We start from the raw sequence: 16,844 nt of genomic DNA, 5'->3' as shown, positions 1-16,844 counted from the left end.
CGAGAGACCGATTCAGCAGGGTGGAAATATCATATTTACGTATCAACTGACCAGTCTACGGATCCACGATGGCCCGAACCACATCCCGCAAGTTCCCTTCTATGCTGATGGCCAGCTGCGCAGCAGCTAACTCCCCAGGAACCTGCACAGCGTCGCCCAAGCCCGCGCGCACCAGTCGTACACGTCCATCGCCCTGCTCGACTAGCTCCTCATTATCCCACCGCAGCACCCCTGGTGTGGAGAGGCCGACTCCCAGCTCAAGAATGACTACGTTTCGTGTCAAATCCATGAGGAAGGCCTCACGGAACTGGTGCCATCGCGTTTCGCCGGGAGCGAAGGGTCGCTCGTTGAACAAGTTTCCTGCCCGAACACAAATCGACATAGCGCCACCACAGAAGGGGCATGTCGGAATCTTGTCCTGCGCAGTTACGGCCTGGGTGTGTGGATCCAGATGCGGCAGGACAGCGTCAAGGTAGGGGGCAGATGGGAAGACGGCATCCGGACGGCAATTTTCTAGACATTGCAAGAAGGCATACTGGCCCTGGGGGGTGGAGAGTTGCGCTTCAGGCAATCCATGGGCTACAAACAGTCCATCTGCATTGGAGGTGCGTACGTGAACCCGATCGGGTGAGAAACGCGATGCCAGCCATTCTAACAGGGAGGTATAGAGGGACGAGCGGGGCCAGCGACGCACCATGGCTAAATGGGAGAAGTAGAATCCCCACCGGACGCTCTCGGATGGCCAATCGCGGTTGGTACGGCCAAAGGTGTCATAGAGCCGTCGCAGCTGGTATTGCTTGAATGACGGGAAGTGGCGATCGAACAGAGTGGTCGAGGTATAGTCGAGTCCGGTGGCTGCCGAGATGCCGGCTCCGCAGCTGATAATAATGGTATCGGCAGCAGCCAGCCAAGCTTTGGCTTGGTCAAGCGAAGATCCACGGGCCTGGGGAGGTGGCACGAGGGGGGGAGCTGGGTAGTGCAGTTCCTTGAGTGTCTGTTGGTAGATGGCCGTGTCGGTGTCGGTGAAAGTGTTGAAGATGATCTTGGTGATGGAGGTGTGCTGACGACGCCGCAGCCAGTCGAGTACCGATCTAACGGCAATAGATGCAGCCTCCTCCACGGGGAAAGCAAACAGTCCGGTCGAGATACCACAGAGAGCGATGGTCTTACCCTGAGGGTCCGATGCGGGCAGGGCTTCTGCGACGTCCAGGACGGCCTCGTAGCATTGCTGCAGCTGTTGTCGTTGGTGCGTGGTAGGCACAGGCTGTTCGGCATCCAGCTGAGGGCCCACGGTATGAATCACATAGGGGGCGGGCAGGCAGTAGCCTTTGGTGGCACGAGCCTGGCCGACAGGCAAAATGCGCTGACCTTGAGCCATCTGTTGGAAACATTCTTCGCGCAAGCGGGGACCTGCCCGGGTGTGGATGACATTATCCAGGCATCGATGGGCCGGCTGGAAACATCCCAGCATTTGCTCATTGGCCGGATTGGTGATGGCGGTGACTCCATCCAAGGTGGTAATGTCCCCTTGCCATAGGTGGAGTGTGGCAGGGAAAAGCTCTGATGGTGTCGATGATGATGGAGTTGGAAGGGCTGGAATGGAAGCAGCGTCAATAAGAAGGCGATTGGCACGCTCTTCCAGCAGAACCTGATCGATCCCCTGGAGTAAGGAGGGTGAAAGAGGTTGTCGAGGATGCCTAACACAGAGCAGCTGTTTCATAAGACGGAACTGGGCCCATGACTCCATCGATTCGATGGAGGCGATGTCATGCTGGTGATGATGGTGATGATGGCAGACAGAAGATCTCTGGGGGGTGAAATAGTGTGAATCACCCAGCAAGGTCTGCAGGACTGATGGCAGTGTGCCAGCCATAACTGTAAGTAAAGTATAATAGGTTTAGTAGAAGATGCATCGCGAGAGAAGTTTTGATTGGAATTTCAGGAGGATGTCGGGGGTCCTTTTGTAGGTCTCTTTCCCCCATCTATTCCCCTTGATATATTTCCATATTATCTTGTATGGGAGTGGGTTTATCCGGTTTGCTATGTTTGTCTATGTTTGTCATGTTTGTCAACATTTTGTTTGTGGCATTTGGACTGTTTGTTTACACGGGACATTCTTCCGTAACGGGAAGGTGATCTCCACTAGCCTAATAGGGGAATTCCGCAGTGATGGACCCTTGGAATATTGATGGTTAATAATCGGCAACGACGAAGCAACGATGGCTGCATACAAGCCCTGTCTCCTCACTGCAGCATTTACACCTCATCGACATTCATCTCTTAACTTTCCATATTATAGCCTGATGGAATAACCGGAGACAGAATCTATTATCCCCGGATACGATAACTCCGGTATCCGATCTTATCTCCACCATTCATGTCGAGGGGACGACAGGATGACATTCAGCAATGATCATGATGACCCTAACGCAAGGAGACATCATACAGGTTGTCATTCCTCTACATGCTCAGGAGGCGATTCTCATGTCCGCTGGGTCGTGCGACCTTGATGCACAAATTCCGTGCCTCCTTGTGAACAATGAAGTCCATCGTAATTCCGTCTATGTTTCGGTCCCACATCGAGGAATATACTATAGTATACCATTTCCACCGAACAACTTCCTTCAGCCCTCAGCGCCCCACTTGAAACGAGCCAGGCCATAGATACATCCAGAACGTCAGCATACTGGGGCTTGGGGCCGAGATTTTCGTCTGTTTGAAACTTAAACCCGCATGCGGAATTACGACTGGTTACTAGTGACTAGTTAGCCTGCGGGGCCATGGCTGTCAGCAGTAGCATCGCCCCTGTCAAGCTCTCTCAAAGAAAGTCAAACAACCCTCCGCCCATGACGGCATCCAAGAGCATCCGGAATGTCAGAGCTCGTTATTCATGGAGCCACGGGTGAGGATCGTCGGGGATGAGATTTCGCTCTGGGTTTCTCTCATAGGAGGGATCGGTTACACCACTGCATTAGTGTTGAGACCGAGCCATTACAACCCCTCATTGCTGCAGGTGGCCTAATATCCATTGATTTCCTTATATGAAGCCCGTCACCCATGTCTCTTTTGATCCTGACTATCAATCCTCACAACCCTCTAATCTCACTCTCCTCGATTCAGTCGTTCTCGTCATGTCTCAATCTATCCCCCAACATCCCGGACAGCGGGAGAACATTGAGACTCGCCTCTTCATTAACGGCGAGTTTGTCCCCTCCCTCTCCGGGTCCAAGTTCGACCTGTACAACCCGGCTACCGAGGAGCTCAGTGCCTCGGTTTATGAAGCCGGTCCCGAGGACGTTGACCGCGCCGTTGCGGCCGCCAAAGCTGCCTTCCCGGCCTGGTCGGAAACAGGAGCCCTGCAGCGAGCCCACTTGCTGGAGAAATGGGCCGATCGTTTGGAGGCATGCGCTGATGAGATCTCCTATCTTGATGCCATTTGCATGGGCAAGCCCGCTTACAGTGACCGTAAGCTCATTCCCTCGTCCTCCCTATTGTACAGACATGCCTAAATCTTTACCAAAATCCAGACTTCGGTCGTTTCATGACCCAGTTCGTGCGGGTATATGCCGCTAAGGCCCTAGATATCACCGGCGAATCTTCCCTGAACACCCCTGGCTTCGTTAATGTCAGCTTGCGCCAACCCTTTGGCGTGTGCGGTGCTATTGTCCCCTGGAACGGCCCCGTGGTGACCATGATCTTCAAGGCTGCCGCAGCTCTGGTCACCGGCAACACCATCGTCATCAAGTCTTCCGAAAAGGCCCCTCTGAGTTGCCTGGTGGCTGCTCGCTGTGCCCAGGAAGCCGGCTTTCCCCCGGGTGTGTTCAATATGCTCAGCGGATTCGGTCGCCCCTGTGGTGAGGCCATCGCCCGTCACATGGAGATCCGCAAGATCTCCTTCACCGGCTCGACTGCCACGGGTCGCGCCATCCAGAAGATGGCCGCCGAATCGAACCTCAAGAGCGTCACGCTCGAGCTGGGCGGCAAGTCCCCGCTGGTGATCTGGGATGACGCCGATCTGAGCAAGGCCGTGCCGGCTGCCGCCATGTCCATCCTCACCAACTCCGGGCAGGTCTGCGTTGCCAGCTCGCGGGTCTATGTACACGAGGCCATTGCCTCTCAGTTCCTTGAGCAGCTCAAGACCACCATGACGGAGATGGGCAAGAGTGGTCATCCGCTCATTCCGGGCACCACGCGCGGCCCGCAGGCCGATGCTGTCCAATTTGCGCGCGTACAGGGCTATCTGGATCTGGCGAAGCAGGAGGGTGTCTCGGTGTACTTAGGTGGTGCGCGCGAGGGCGACAAAGGTTACTTTGTGCAGCCGACCATCCTGAAGGATGTGCCGGAGGAGTCGCGCCTGATGAAGGAGGAGATCTTTGGTCCCGTGGTGGCCGTCAACACCTTCACCGACGAGGAAGACGTCATGGCACGCGCCAACGACTCCGAGTACGGACTGTACGCTAGTGTCTACACTCGGGATATCTCGCGAGCGCTGCGAGCGGCCAAGAAGTTCGAGGCAGGCACCGTGGGGGTCAACTGCACCAGTCCGACCATGGCGTTTGACATGCCATTTGGGGGCTGGAAGGGCAGTGGAGAGGGACGAGAGCTGAGTCGGTATGCCACAGACTACTGGACCGAGCTGAAGTCGGTGTTGATCGCGTTGTAATTCATGATGGTTCGTTGTAACTTTAGTACTGTTTACTGAAAATAGGATCCTCTCTACTCGTTGACTGACAACATCTGAGTGCTGGAATATAATCGTCATTAATCATATCATCTCATAGCCGTACATCAAGGAAAGTCTCATAAATCATCATCACAGAAAACGCCAAAGGAAAGTAGACATGTAGACATTAGAGAAACAAGGAGTGTCATCGTCGTCATCGTCATCATCATCATATCAACCACCACGCATCATCTCCATCAGAGGTATCAAATTTTTTTACAGGTGATCCGGTGCCGGCACCTCAGCCAGCGACTTCACCACCGCGCGCAACGACGGGTTCAGCTCCTCCGCCGCCGTCTCCAGCTCGCTCAGCGTGTTCATGGCCTCACGGCCCAGCTGACGGATCAGGTCGTAGGTGGCCTGCAGAGCCCCCGTCTGCTGCACCAGCGACACGATCTGCCGCTTGCTCTCAATGGGCAGCACTGTGCCGGCCGGCTTCTGGCGGAAGATGCCAAAGATAACCGCCCGACCAGCAGGGTCCAAGTTGCAGGCCCGGACGATGGGGTACGTCACCTTGGCCTGGTCCAGGTCCTCGCCAAACGACCGGTCGCTAGTGGCGGACTCCAGCAGACCCAGATACTCGTGGCGGATCTGCGACAGGCGACCCAGCACCTTGGTGAAGGGCTCCAGGTCCAGGGTAGCACCGCCCATGCTGGCAGCCTGCATGAGGCGTGTCAGCAGACGGAAGCTGGCGCCGGCCTTCTGGTCCACCATGGCCAGATACTCGGTCTCACCGGGGCAGTGGGTCGAAAAGCGCCAGTTCAGCTCCCACGACTGGCCGACAAAGTGTGCCTCCAGTTCCTGCAGCAGCCCATCCAGCATGCCGGGGCAGTTGAGGCTGGTCACGATGCGGGCGGCGCGCACAAACAAGTACGCCGCACTGTTCATGCACTGCGCGGGTCCGTACACCAGGTGGGCCGGGGTGCGCTGGTCGCGCAGGGCGGCCTGGTCCTGCACGTCGGCCAGCATGCCGGTCGAATCCTGCAGCTCGGTAATAACCTGGCGAATGAAGGCCAACGGGCGGGCGGGAACCTGCAGCCAGGCATTCAGGGAAGTAAGCAGGTCGCTGTGCAGGGTGCTGCGGGAGATCGAGCGGGCGTAGCTGCTGGGGGCCAGCAGGGCGGAGGTATCCAGATGCACGTCGGGGGTTTCCTCCTCGGTGACCAGGGGGGTCCAGACAGCCACCTCCACGGGTTCTTCACTCTGTTCGGGTTCCGGCACCACCTCAACGGGGGCAGCCTTTTCTTCCTCTTCTTCTTCCTCGTCGTCTTCGGTGTCTTCGTCAGAGGAAGATTCTTCCTCATCGGAGCCATCTTCCTCGGATGACGACTCCTCCTCTTCACTCTCCTCGGCAGTTTCGGGGACTGCGTAGCGCGGAGCATTCTTGCACCAGTAGTGGATACCAGCCAGGGAGGCGCCCAGCACCTCCATCCATTTGCGGAGCTGAGGTGCCAGGTCCGAGTTGGCCTGGTAGAGCGCCTCGCGACGGCGGACAAACTCGTGCTCGTTGTCGATGATCAGCTGCTTCGCCTTGGCGACGGCGTCTTCCTCGGACATGTTCTGGTGTTCCATGAGGAAAAGAATCACGTTGGCAACGGGGCGCTTCTTAGAGATGCGCTTCTCCTTGGGCCAGCTGTAGTAGTCGTTGGTGAAGAACATGGTGCGCTCGGCGGCATCCAATGCGTCGCGTACCACCGCCTGATCTTCTTTTCCAAGACGAGTGCCATGCGCGAAGCCCATGAGGGTCCAGTAGACGCTGACATCCACGTTAGCATCTCATGATTCAAACATCACGATTGAAAAGGTGACTTACTCAATGCCCGCATTGAGGCGTCTCCGGGCGACATAGTCGTCGAGGTTGGCGCAGTTCTCGGCCGTGGGAACCTCCGGGGTGACCAGCCAGTTACTGCGGTAGCAGTCGATGATCTCGTGGCCATCCTTGTCCTTGTCCGACAGCTCCGACATGGCCTTTTCTAGTAGTTGTTTCCGGGCGGCGACGCGGGGGGATTCGGCGGATTCATCGGTTTTCTTGCCTTGTTGTTTGCCTAAGACGTCAGAGGTGGGTTCAGCCATGCTAGTAGATGGCAATGGGGGTTTCACATACCATCATGCAGATTGCCGAGTTCAGTCAAGTACGCGACAGTCTCAAGACGTTCGGGCAGACACTCCGGGTAGAGGAAGCTGGCATAGTTGCCGACGGGGGAGGAGAGGTAGCTGGTCTGGGGCTCATCCAGGTTCAGAGCGGCCGTCAGGTCCTGGACGAAGCGATCGCTGCCGCGCTGGGCGACATGGTCGTACTTGTGAATGCGCGGGGTCAGGGTGGTGAAGCAGTCCTTGCGATGCTCGTCATCCTCGGGCAGCAACTGCGAGTGCGTCCATATTTCGACAGGATCGCTGACCGTGGCAGCCTCAGATGCAGGCTCAGACTGAGCGGCCGATAGGACTTGGTTTATGGTGCTTCCCCTGCTGCGACGCCTCTTGTGGGACAAGATGTGGGAATACTGCTTGAACATTGGGATGATTCACAACAGAACTATAAAAAAGGAAGAGGATAAAAGTAGTGATACAGGACCAGCAATGCGGTCACGATAGAATATTCACAACGCGATCGACGCGGGATAAGTTGAAAAGGAAGAAAGGGAAGAGAGGAAGAGGGAGACGAGGAGGAGCCAGATGGAGTCTTTAATAGCACTTGAGATCGCTGGCTCATGCGCAGAAGATTGTCCACCCCTCCAGATTGGCGTCGGCGTCATGGCCTGACCAACAAGAAAAATTTTCACATCCTTATCGAAAGGGAAAACAGCATGGACCTCCAGCTGGTCCCCGAAAAGCAATGAGTCGCAACGAAAAAGCAAACGAAGAGGAAGGGAGTTGAGAAGCTGCCGAGTGGACGGGATGCAAGCTACGCGGCCGAAAAGACGCTGATTGGCGAAGGAAGGGCAGCTGTCTTGCGGCTACAGCAGTTCGTGGGTCCATTAGCTGGGATTAGCTGGATTAGCTTGCTGGGATGGAGGATTCTGCGTCTTCTTAGTGCCGTTAGGGTTTTTAGCTTGACCTCCACGGCTTGCCCGATGTGGATCTCCATCGCTGTGCCCTTCACCGCTTCATCCTCGACGCGCTGCCAGCCGTCTTTCTCATTGGGCCAACGCATGTCCACCAGCAGATATGACGATGTTTTGTCTCCGAAGGTGCGAAAGATAAAAAAAAAAAAAAAAACATCTGTCCGCCGCGGGGGCGAATATTTTGAATTTTGATTTTCCTATGTATACTTGTCGGGCGAAAGTAGGTTCGTAGAGGGGCTAAGATGCCTTGAAAATATCGCCTGTCCCGGTGGCTGGCGAGCAGATCAGAGTGGTGTTGAAGACTACGAAAGACTATCAAGACGGACTACAGTGTAGTCGGTTTTCAATTGATTAGGCAGTCAACAAGTCTACACTATCTAGTTCAAAAAAGGGATGATGATCGGAGGGAGGAGGAGGGGTCGATATGGCAGGCAGCACTAGAAAGTATACGTCGTGGTACAACAGTAGTTTGAGAGAGGAGATAGACTCCGCAGGATCGACAACTTTTTGATAGTTACTACATTTACACTTCCACTGCCATCCAGCCATCCATCCATCACTCACTTTGCTTAGGAATATTTTGGTTTCGCGATGCAATCAGAATTCCGAGTTACGCAACGGCCCCACCTGCCCGAGAGGGAGAAAGCATAACAATTGATTGGAATCGAAGCCATCGCGATCGCGGCAAAGACTTGGAGGGCACTGACACTGACACTGACACTGTCCAAGTGGGCGGTACTGGTTGCCCTCGTTACCATCGCTTGGACTTGGGGAGGGTTCAGGTCATACCATGAGTGCAGATGGTGCGATCGCTCTTTAGCCTCCCATCCCTAGTCATTCACGATTATCTCGGCTGCTGCATCACTGAGTACTTGTGGCTGGGTATCAATTCAAAGTCTATTAGCAGGTTAGAGTTTAGTTCCCCCTCCAAGACAGTGAAAAATCATTGTAGGAGGAGTAGAGTTTCTGCCAGCGATCCCAGCGACAATCTCTGCAGCCTGCAAACGCTCGGGCCAAGAGGGTCCTCATTGTCCCGAGATAGCATCACTTTTACCACAGTGGGTAATTCCAGTGAGTTCTGGGACTCTGGGACACACACAGGGAGAGGGAAAAAAAAGAGGGACCCTCCAAGGCAATCAATCAGCCTGACATTTTCGCAGTGGAACCGGGCGTTGTTAATTCTCCGTCGGGTCTCCCATTGGAGCATGGACTGCGGATCATCGCCCTTCTCTTGTGAAGTTTTGCTCTTTCTCCCTCTCTGAGGGTGGATTCCACTTGCTGTGCTTTGGTTCTTGCATTGCATTGCTTTGCTTTGCCTTGCCTTGCCTTGCCTTACTTCGTTTTCCGTGGTCTCCTCTGGTTTGCCCCTCCCACCAAGGCCAACGATACACTTCCAAGGTAGCTCGTCATTGCCCTCGGCTGACCCCCGATCACCACCAAATCCCGGCAGGATGATTCGTTCTCAGCAGTCATTCTGAGCTAAGGAGATGGTCATTGCACTACTTCGAACCGTAGTTAGTCATGTCAAGCTCGGCCGGCCAATCTGAAGCTGCCAACGAACTAGCTAGCAAGAGAAGTGCGAGATGGATAGCGTCCTCCTCCGGTATCAACAGCCAGAAGGGACCCCGTTGGCTGGGAAGTGGCAGACGAGAGAAAAGAGTTAGGTGCAGAGTAGCCGTTCCACTGCAATAGAGTCACTTGATCAATTGTGGATAGCCGTTGAACCAGACAGCCATCCAAGAGACACAAAGTAGCGAGATAGGCAGGTCTAAACGTCTTAAAGGATGAGCCGTGGAGTGGGGGAGCTGCAACGGTGGGTTGCGATCGGCAGGCCCGAGAGCTGCAGGGCGGCAGTCTGAGGGTTTCCGATGATTGGACATGCATTGACAGTAGACATAGTAGTAGAGTACTAGATAGATACGAGATAGCAAAAATAGATAGTGCAATGGACATGGATGGCCGGGGATGAAGGGGCGAAAAAAGATGGGGAAAAAAGGAATGCATCATCCGTGAATCGAACACGGGCCTCATCGATGGCAACGATGAATTCTACCACTAGACCAATGATGCTGGTGCATGTTATTTGCTTTAATATTATGCTATGAGTAATTGAGAGTTTAGGCAGTTTGCTTCTTCACCCTCACAGTACATGGTCCAAAATGTAATGTCTCCATAAAATTCATTTCACTGAATTGGGGACCTACTACCCCCTGCAAAAGATCACTGTAACTCTTCACACGCATGCTGTTCCCCCGAGATTTGGAAGCGATCAATGATACATCATCATTGGTTGGGTCGACCCCTAGTACTAGCCAATATATATGTATATATCCCACGCAGTCACCACAGACAGTACTATCTGCAATCAGAACCACCCCAAGCAGATGATTAGACTACTAAATAGCCTTAAAACAATTCAATGCAGCAATACAATGAAAGCTGTGCGGAAGAGCAAAATAGGAAAGGATATAAACGACGATGCACAACCTTACCACCGGGGACATGATTCATATGGAAAGATAGACAGATCTCCAAGAACCAAAGATGACCATGACCATACCCGTTTGGTGTGTCCTTTGATCACTCTACGTGCATATTTCAAGGAGATTTCTTGGACTGTACTCTGAATTATTGAAGCGGTTCATATTTATATCGCAAAAGCCTTGTATGTTATACGGCAAGCAACTGCTAGAATCCCAGAAGACAAAAAAGTAAAAAAACATAGACGAATCGCCAAGACAATCTATCGTATACACATAAAGGTCCACGCAATACCAATAACTCTCCGTTACTTCGTCTATATTGCCAGCAGCTCCTTCAAAATCGGACTCTGCGTCAGCCCATAAACACCCTCAACATACTCTCGACTCAGCGAGAACGGCGTCCCCATAACATTGGGAATCCACTTGCCCACCAGCTTCTGCGGATCCACTTCAGTCTTGGGAATACGTTCCTCCAAGAAGTTGCGATACGACGCCACTCCCGGCCGCAGGTGTGCCGAGTGAAAGGGCACATCAATGCCCTGCAGGGGAATGGTAGCGAGGCTGCGCTTCAAGGTCACCGGTGCTGGGAGTTGGCGGGCTTCCGCAATGCATTGCTCTACCAGCTTCGTCGATGCAAGTTCTGCATTACCGACCGTGGCAGCATCAGTGAATTCGCGGGCAAGGGCAGCCCCAGTAGGTGATCGCGCAATGGTGTCAGTGATGGCGGCCAGGGCATGAAGGTTCTCGAGCTGATATCATAAGCGAATGTACCTATATAATCTGACAGGAAATGAGACTCACTGTTCCAGCACACACATACTGCTCTCCGTCGACATTGAAGTTGACAATCTCGAGTAGGCCGTGCGTTGTCGTGGCGATCTGCGACACAATCTGCCTCAAAGCCTTCTCCGTGAAGACTAAAGCATTGTCAGCATTCACTCTAAATCCCAACCCACACAAAGTAGCAGTAAGGGTATACTCACACTTGCCTACACGAGCCGGGTTTACCGCCGCCATGGAGAAGTTGGTCCGTCCCTGATCATCGCGCTCAATAGCCACCTGCATGGCCAAACCCCGATAGAAGACCACTCGCAGCAGATCCGTGAAAGGCATGAATTCGCCAAAGGACGCCAATGCACCATATTCGCCCAGGGAGTGTCCTGCAAACGCTGCGTCCTGCTGAACAACTCCCCGCTGCCGGAGATCCTCGACCGCCGCACGTTCCAATAACAAGACTAGAGGCTGCGCGAACTGCGTCGAGAACACCAATCCCCGCGGATCCGCAAATGTGTAGGAAGTGGACTTCGGCGTGAGTTCCGGAAGAATAGGCTCCTTTACCACACTTCCATCGGCCCTGTAGGAATCGATGGTCATGGCCATGTAGTTGGCCTTGATCTGGCGTCCGCGTTTGCCCCGGAAGTGCACCGTCAAAGCGGTTGGATTCTGGCGGACGAGCTCAAGAACCGACCATCCTAACAACCGTTATTAGCTTGCTGAATGAGATATTAGAGATACAAATATGCACTTACCGTAAGTCTCGACAAAGAACTTGTCTGCTGCGTCCCAGATGGCCCGAGCAGCCGCACTGGACTTGTACAGACCCATCCCCATACCTGGTGACTGGCTGCCCTGTCCAGTAAAGACATACACCGTCGAGGGCTGATCCACCTCGGCCTCAGCCTGGATGACTGCTTCATCCGTACCAGCCTTGACGGCTGTCACATTCAACAGTAGCCGTCCCTCAATCATGGCGACGTGCTGCACGCGCACATCAAGCCGGTCACTGGGCAGCACCATGCCGACAAAGGAGCAGGCCCAGCGTCGGAAACGTGTCAAATCACCCTGTGCGGCACAGCGCTCAGATACTGCACGCACCACAGCCGAAGTGTACATTCCATGAGTGATAGTACCAGGCAACTCGACATATTGCGCAAACTCGGACGAGATGTGGATGGGATTGAAATCATTGGAGAAGGTGCTATAACCCGCATTTGACGCGGGGATCTGCACGCCCTCAGAGGTCTGGTTCAGTTCCTGAGTAATATCGAGCGGCTTGCGAGCGACCAGTGGCTGACCACGTCGGCGTAGGAAGTCCGACACCGGGTTGGCCTTGCCGTCGCGAGCTTCGAAGGATACCTGACCGATGGGCGTTTGCTTGCCATTCCATGAGCGGAGGGAGACTGTGCCACTGGTTTGAAGTATCTGGAAGGTTGTTTGGTCTTTCCAAGTGAAGGACGTCTCTAGTCGGAAGCAAAGCGTCTTGCCGACGATCGGGGTCCCGGGTTCATTCAGCTGAAGCCACGGTCGGGATCGGAGCAGCTCCTCATCTACGGAAGTTGAGACTTCGAGCAAGGTCTCAGGCTCGGTGATGCGTTCAAAGCAGGAAGCATAGTCGGTGTAAGTGCCGCGCATGAAGAAGGAGGATGTGACGAAGGCGATGGGCTCACCGGCCCGCTCAATGGTGGCCTTCACAACGATTGACTTGCCCGTTGGCTCAATGGTGATGGACTGGACCTGACTACTCGAGCGCAGGATATCTCCAACCTGGAAAGGCGTCGCGGAGGGCACATACTCGATGTCGTTGGAGCGGTGCACGAGACGCAGAAGATCCCCTTCAACTCCCGTGCAGACGAGCGGCTCGACTAGCGGTTCCCAGGCGATCACAATAGCGATGTCCATGGGAATGGATGTCGGTCGGATTCCCGTCGGCGAGAGACCCAAGGTCTGGTACATGTCCTCGAGTAGGTCGTGAGTGAGGGTTATCTCAGGTCCATGGAAGGTAGAGTGGCTATCCTTAGTAGAACCTGCCGATTCTCCCAGCCAAAGGTTGCGGTAGAAGGTTTTGATGCGGTCATTGCGTCCGTCAACAATCTCCTCCAGTGCTGGAGACAACCCGGAGTAATGAGCCTTGTACTGAAGCGAGAGTACTGCAGGGGCAGCGGTAAAGCTGCTGGGCTGATGAAGGTCTACAAAAATGGTCCTAGTGGTGTCACAGTGGATGCTGATTACTGGCTGCTCCGTGCTCCTCTCACAGAGCACAATGCGCTGTTCCGAGGGCTTGACAACCAACTTCTGACCTGGCTTTACGGCCAGGATGCTGCGGAACGGGTTCTTTTTGCGGATACCAGCACGGGTGATCGTAGGTGTCTCGAGGAGGTCACGTACCCAGCCAAAAGGTTCGGCTGTCACCAGATCCAGCGAGCTCACTTCAAACGAAGTTTCGGGTTGAGTATGGGTATCAGCGACAGCTGGACCGGCAACTTTAGGCACTCGCTGGAGGTCACCATGGTAGAACTCCTGCAGAGCCGCGTGGGTGTGAAAGGTCGCGATGCCGTCGAGAATCTCCTGGGCTGACTCGTCTTTGCCGGTGGCATGGCGAACGGCGACAGGGCCATGCAGAATGCACACGCGCTCGGGGTCCTGGCCTATGACAGCCTCAAGATCTTCTGACTGCCACAGCGAATCCTTCTTGAACCAGGTTTCGAAGTTCTCGTCCAAAGCCGGAATGAAGTTGACAGGCTTCTGCCCACGCGCCTGGCAGCGTCGCAGAAAGAAAGATGCATCGTCGGGATGCAGGCGTTGCGTGACTGCTGCCGGACACTTCTCGGTCAGCACCTGCAGGAAACTGGCTGGTACATCTAGCAGTCCTAAGTCCAGTTCCACAGAGGAAGCAACTCGTTCGAGGGTGCGAACCGCCATATCTGACACCAAGCGCTTGTACGACGGATGGATCCAGCGCTGCTGATGAGCCACGTACATCAGCTCGACCATGCGGCTCAGTACTCCGGTATAAGTCATGTCTGCCAGGTCAATCGGCTGTCCACGGGCATCCTGACCAAACCAGGGTTTGGCATAATCCTTGTTCAGACGGGCAATGATCTCCGTCTTGCGTTTGGCCAGCTCCTCGACCATCTTGGGACGGGGGTGGCGGAACAGCGTCTGATCAAAGTCGGCCCACAGCCGGACCCCTCGTGTAGCGACCTTGTGGATAGGCTGGCCCATCTCTGACCGAACTGTAATGATGCCACCCGCGCTGCCCTTGTAACTCTTTTCCCACTCGCCATCAGGAACACCAGGTGTGGTGGCGAGTAGCTGCTTCACTGCTGGACTGGTGTGGGCTTCGCGACAGAGCATCATGCGGCTGCCCAGCAGAATTCCGTCAAAGGGCATGGCGGGATAGCCCCGAGCAACTGACCACTGGCCGGTCAGGTAAGGGTAGGTATCGTCTCCAGCACCAAAGCCACTGCCTGCGACAAGACAGATGTTATCACGCTTGCGAATTTCTGCATAGGTTGCAAAGATGGGCGCGTGAAAGTCCTCATAGGAGTGATGGCCGCCTCCCCGGCCTCCTGTCCACTGGAGCCCGATGGGGAAGTTTGGCCTATCATCAGCAATCTGTAGCACAGAATTGATGGCATCAACTGATCCAGGTTTGAAGGAGATGTGCTTGATGCCAAGGTCGTCAATGTATTCGCGGGCAACTTCGAGCGATGGCACACCGGCGCCAATGGTAAGCCCGTCAATGGGCACGCCCTGGCGGATGAGCTTGCGGATCAGTCGTGTCTGCCAAGCGATCGCCTTGGGATTGACATAGATGAGGTTGCAGGTGATGCCACGACCAGCGGGAATGGCGGCAGCGATCTTCTCGATGGCGACACGCATCTCGTCTTCGGTGTGGTAGCCTCCGCCGGCCAACTCAATAAAGTAGCCGGCATTAATGACAGCAGCCACGAAGTCCCAGGGCACAGTAGTGGGCGTCATACCTGCGGTTATGATCGGTGGTACTTGTAGCAGACGACTGAGCTTTGTGTCGAGGATCAACCGGCCGTTGGCTGTTTGCACCAGGCGGGGCTGATATGCGTCCGCCCAAGATGAAGAAGCCGGGCGGAGGGTGGATGCAAAGAGGTCTGCCTGGCTACCGATGTCGGCACTGGAAGGCTTAAGCTCGCTGGCAGCGATTATATGCTGGCCATACCCCTGTCTGATTTGCTTGACTAGCTCACTGAGGCGACCGGCTCCGAGAATGAGAAAATGGGTGGTGGTTGCGTCGGCCAACAGACGGGGGAAGTCGACCGGCTCGGTGGTGATGGCATCCACGAGGGCTTCAATAACATTGGAGTGAGGATTGACTCGGACATCCTCGCCTGTAGCGGTGTGCAAAACAGGTACCTGCAGTTCGTTTGCGGAAAACGCTCGATCGGCCAGTCGCTCCTTAATGCGCTGGGAGGCCGTCTGTAGGTAGGGAGTATGGAAGGGCGTGCTGATGGGGAGGAACGAGTGCGTGACCACAGGCTTGCGTTGGCTGAAGGGGATGCGAGTTTGATCCTTTTCCCCAGCGGCTTGCAGCTCTGCCAGGATGTGGCTGAGACCGCAAAGCGATGCTGCGGGACCTGCGACAATGTGGTTGGTGCGAGCGTTGATGAGGGCAATATGCAGCTGGCGCGACCCAGGGAGCACCTGATTGCATTGAGTGAGAAGCTTTTCCAGTGCTGGCCGCTCCAGTCCTCGAACGGAAAGCATGGGCGAGGGGACTCCATGCCCTTGTTCTTTGGTCTGCTCAATAAGCTCAGGCGCGATGAACAACTGAGGCGCATCCTGGTGACTCTCAAAGCCAATCCAGAACAACAGCTCCACAGCTAGCCGGGCGTTGTCGTAGAACGAGGCCCACGAGTCAGCACGAGCTACAGCAGCGGCGACAACGATGCCCTGAGAATGGCCAGAGATGGAATGCATTGAGTTGGCCACTTGTCCGGGGGTCTGACCCAAAACATTGCAGATGATGCAGTAGTGGGCGAGATCGAACAGTCCTAGAATGGGCAGGCTGACAGGCGCGGCGCTGACATAGTCCTCATTGAGGGTTATTGCACCGGCTAGCCAGGTGTCCAAGTCAATAGGACGACCGCGGAAGTAGGATTGTGTGTCCGGGCGCTGGGAGAGAGAAGACAGGACAGGGCCACACTCTTGAATGAGCTGGTTGAGTATGGGGCGGTAGGTGGTGTACAGAGACCGCAACTCGCGCACGCACGATGGATTGGCCGTTCCTTGGCCGCCAAAGATGGTTGTGACGCGGGAGGTGCCTGTCTGGGCAGACTTGAACAAGGCACTGGGTGAGTTGGATATTGGCTGGCCGGTATAGGCTGCGGAGGCATAGTAGTCTCGAAGGGCAGTCTTTTTGGCACCAAGAGCGTCGGGCAGGATGGTGACAGCCGTGTGAATGTCGTTGCCAGACAGATACTGAGACTCAAAGGCCCTGATAGCTGTCTGGACTGCTGAAGCAGGGGCCTTTTGACGGGTCAAATGGCCGAGGAAGGACAGCGTTAGACTAAGGGGAGAGATAGTGTCGTCGGCCTGCCAGCTGGCGCGGTAGGGCTGCAGCGTGGTAGCCACCGCACTACTGAGAGACAGCGTGGCAGTAATCTCGCTATGCGTGAGGGTAAAGGCCACGGAGGGCTCATTCCCAGCAGGCGAGGATGAAGAGTTAGGATGAAGCTCGGTTGTCGCGGTCATGGTGGGTGACTATGGCGACATTTGGTCGAGATAACAACGACCTGGGCAAAAGGAAGAGGCCAGAGATAG

General features: G+C 54.9%; 5 protein-coding genes and 1 non-coding gene across 6 annotated transcripts; 1 reads left to right on the top strand and 5 right to left on the bottom strand.

Moving 5' to 3' along the window:
* Positions 1-55: 55 nt before the first annotated feature.
* AKAW2_52049S (uncharacterized protein) lies at positions 56-1,873 on the bottom strand (the record flags this gene model as incomplete). Its single annotated transcript, XM_041692046.1, has 1 exon — positions 56-1,873. The coding sequence occupies one exon, from the start codon at positions 1,871-1,873 to the stop codon at positions 56-58; it is 1,818 nt and encodes a 605-aa protein (XP_041545470.1).
* Positions 1,874-3,041: 1,168 nt separating this feature from the next.
* Positions 3,042-4,663, top strand: AKAW2_52048A (aldehyde dehydrogenase family protein; the record flags this gene model as incomplete). Its single annotated transcript, XM_041692044.1, has 2 exons — positions 3,042-3,465; positions 3,528-4,663. The coding sequence occupies 2 exons, from the start codon at positions 3,042-3,044 to the stop codon at positions 4,661-4,663; spliced, it is 1,560 nt and encodes a 519-aa protein (XP_041545469.1).
* Positions 4,664-4,939: 276 nt separating this feature from the next.
* On the bottom strand, positions 4,940-7,236 carry AKAW2_52047S (uncharacterized protein; the record flags this gene model as incomplete). The annotated part of the gene is made up of 3 exons (XM_041692043.1): positions 4,940-6,479; positions 6,537-6,768; positions 6,828-7,236. 3 exons carry the CDS (start codon positions 7,234-7,236, stop codon positions 4,940-4,942), a joined length of 2,181 nt encoding a protein of 726 aa, XP_041545468.1.
* Positions 7,237-8,728: 1,492 nt separating this feature from the next.
* AKAW2_52046S (uncharacterized protein) lies at positions 8,729-9,088 on the bottom strand (the record flags this gene model as incomplete). Its single annotated transcript, XM_041692042.1, has 1 exon — positions 8,729-9,088. The coding sequence occupies one exon, from the start codon at positions 9,086-9,088 to the stop codon at positions 8,729-8,731; it is 360 nt and encodes a 119-aa protein (XP_041545467.1).
* Positions 9,089-9,784: 696 nt separating this feature from the next.
* AKAW2_t50030S lies at positions 9,785-9,855 on the bottom strand. The gene has a single exon. It is a non-coding gene; the product is annotated as a tRNA-Gly (tRNA).
* A 727-nt stretch (positions 9,856-10,582) lies between these two features.
* Positions 10,583-16,775, bottom strand: AKAW2_52045S (putative PKS/NRPS-like protein biosynthetic cluster; the record flags this gene model as incomplete). Its single annotated transcript, XM_041692041.1, has 4 exons — positions 10,583-11,017; positions 11,070-11,185; positions 11,252-11,740; positions 11,798-16,775. 4 exons carry the CDS (start codon positions 16,773-16,775, stop codon positions 10,583-10,585), a joined length of 6,018 nt encoding a protein of 2,005 aa, XP_041545466.1.
* Between the last annotated feature and the right edge of the window lie 69 nt (positions 16,776-16,844).

The sequence above is a fragment of the Aspergillus luchuensis genome, chromosome 5 (assembly GCF_016861625.1).
Source record: "Aspergillus luchuensis IFO 4308 DNA, chromosome 5, nearly complete sequence".
NCBI lineage: Eukaryota > Fungi > Ascomycota > Eurotiomycetes > Eurotiales > Aspergillaceae > Aspergillus > Aspergillus luchuensis.
This window is presented reverse-complemented; position numbering and strand designations above follow the sequence as displayed.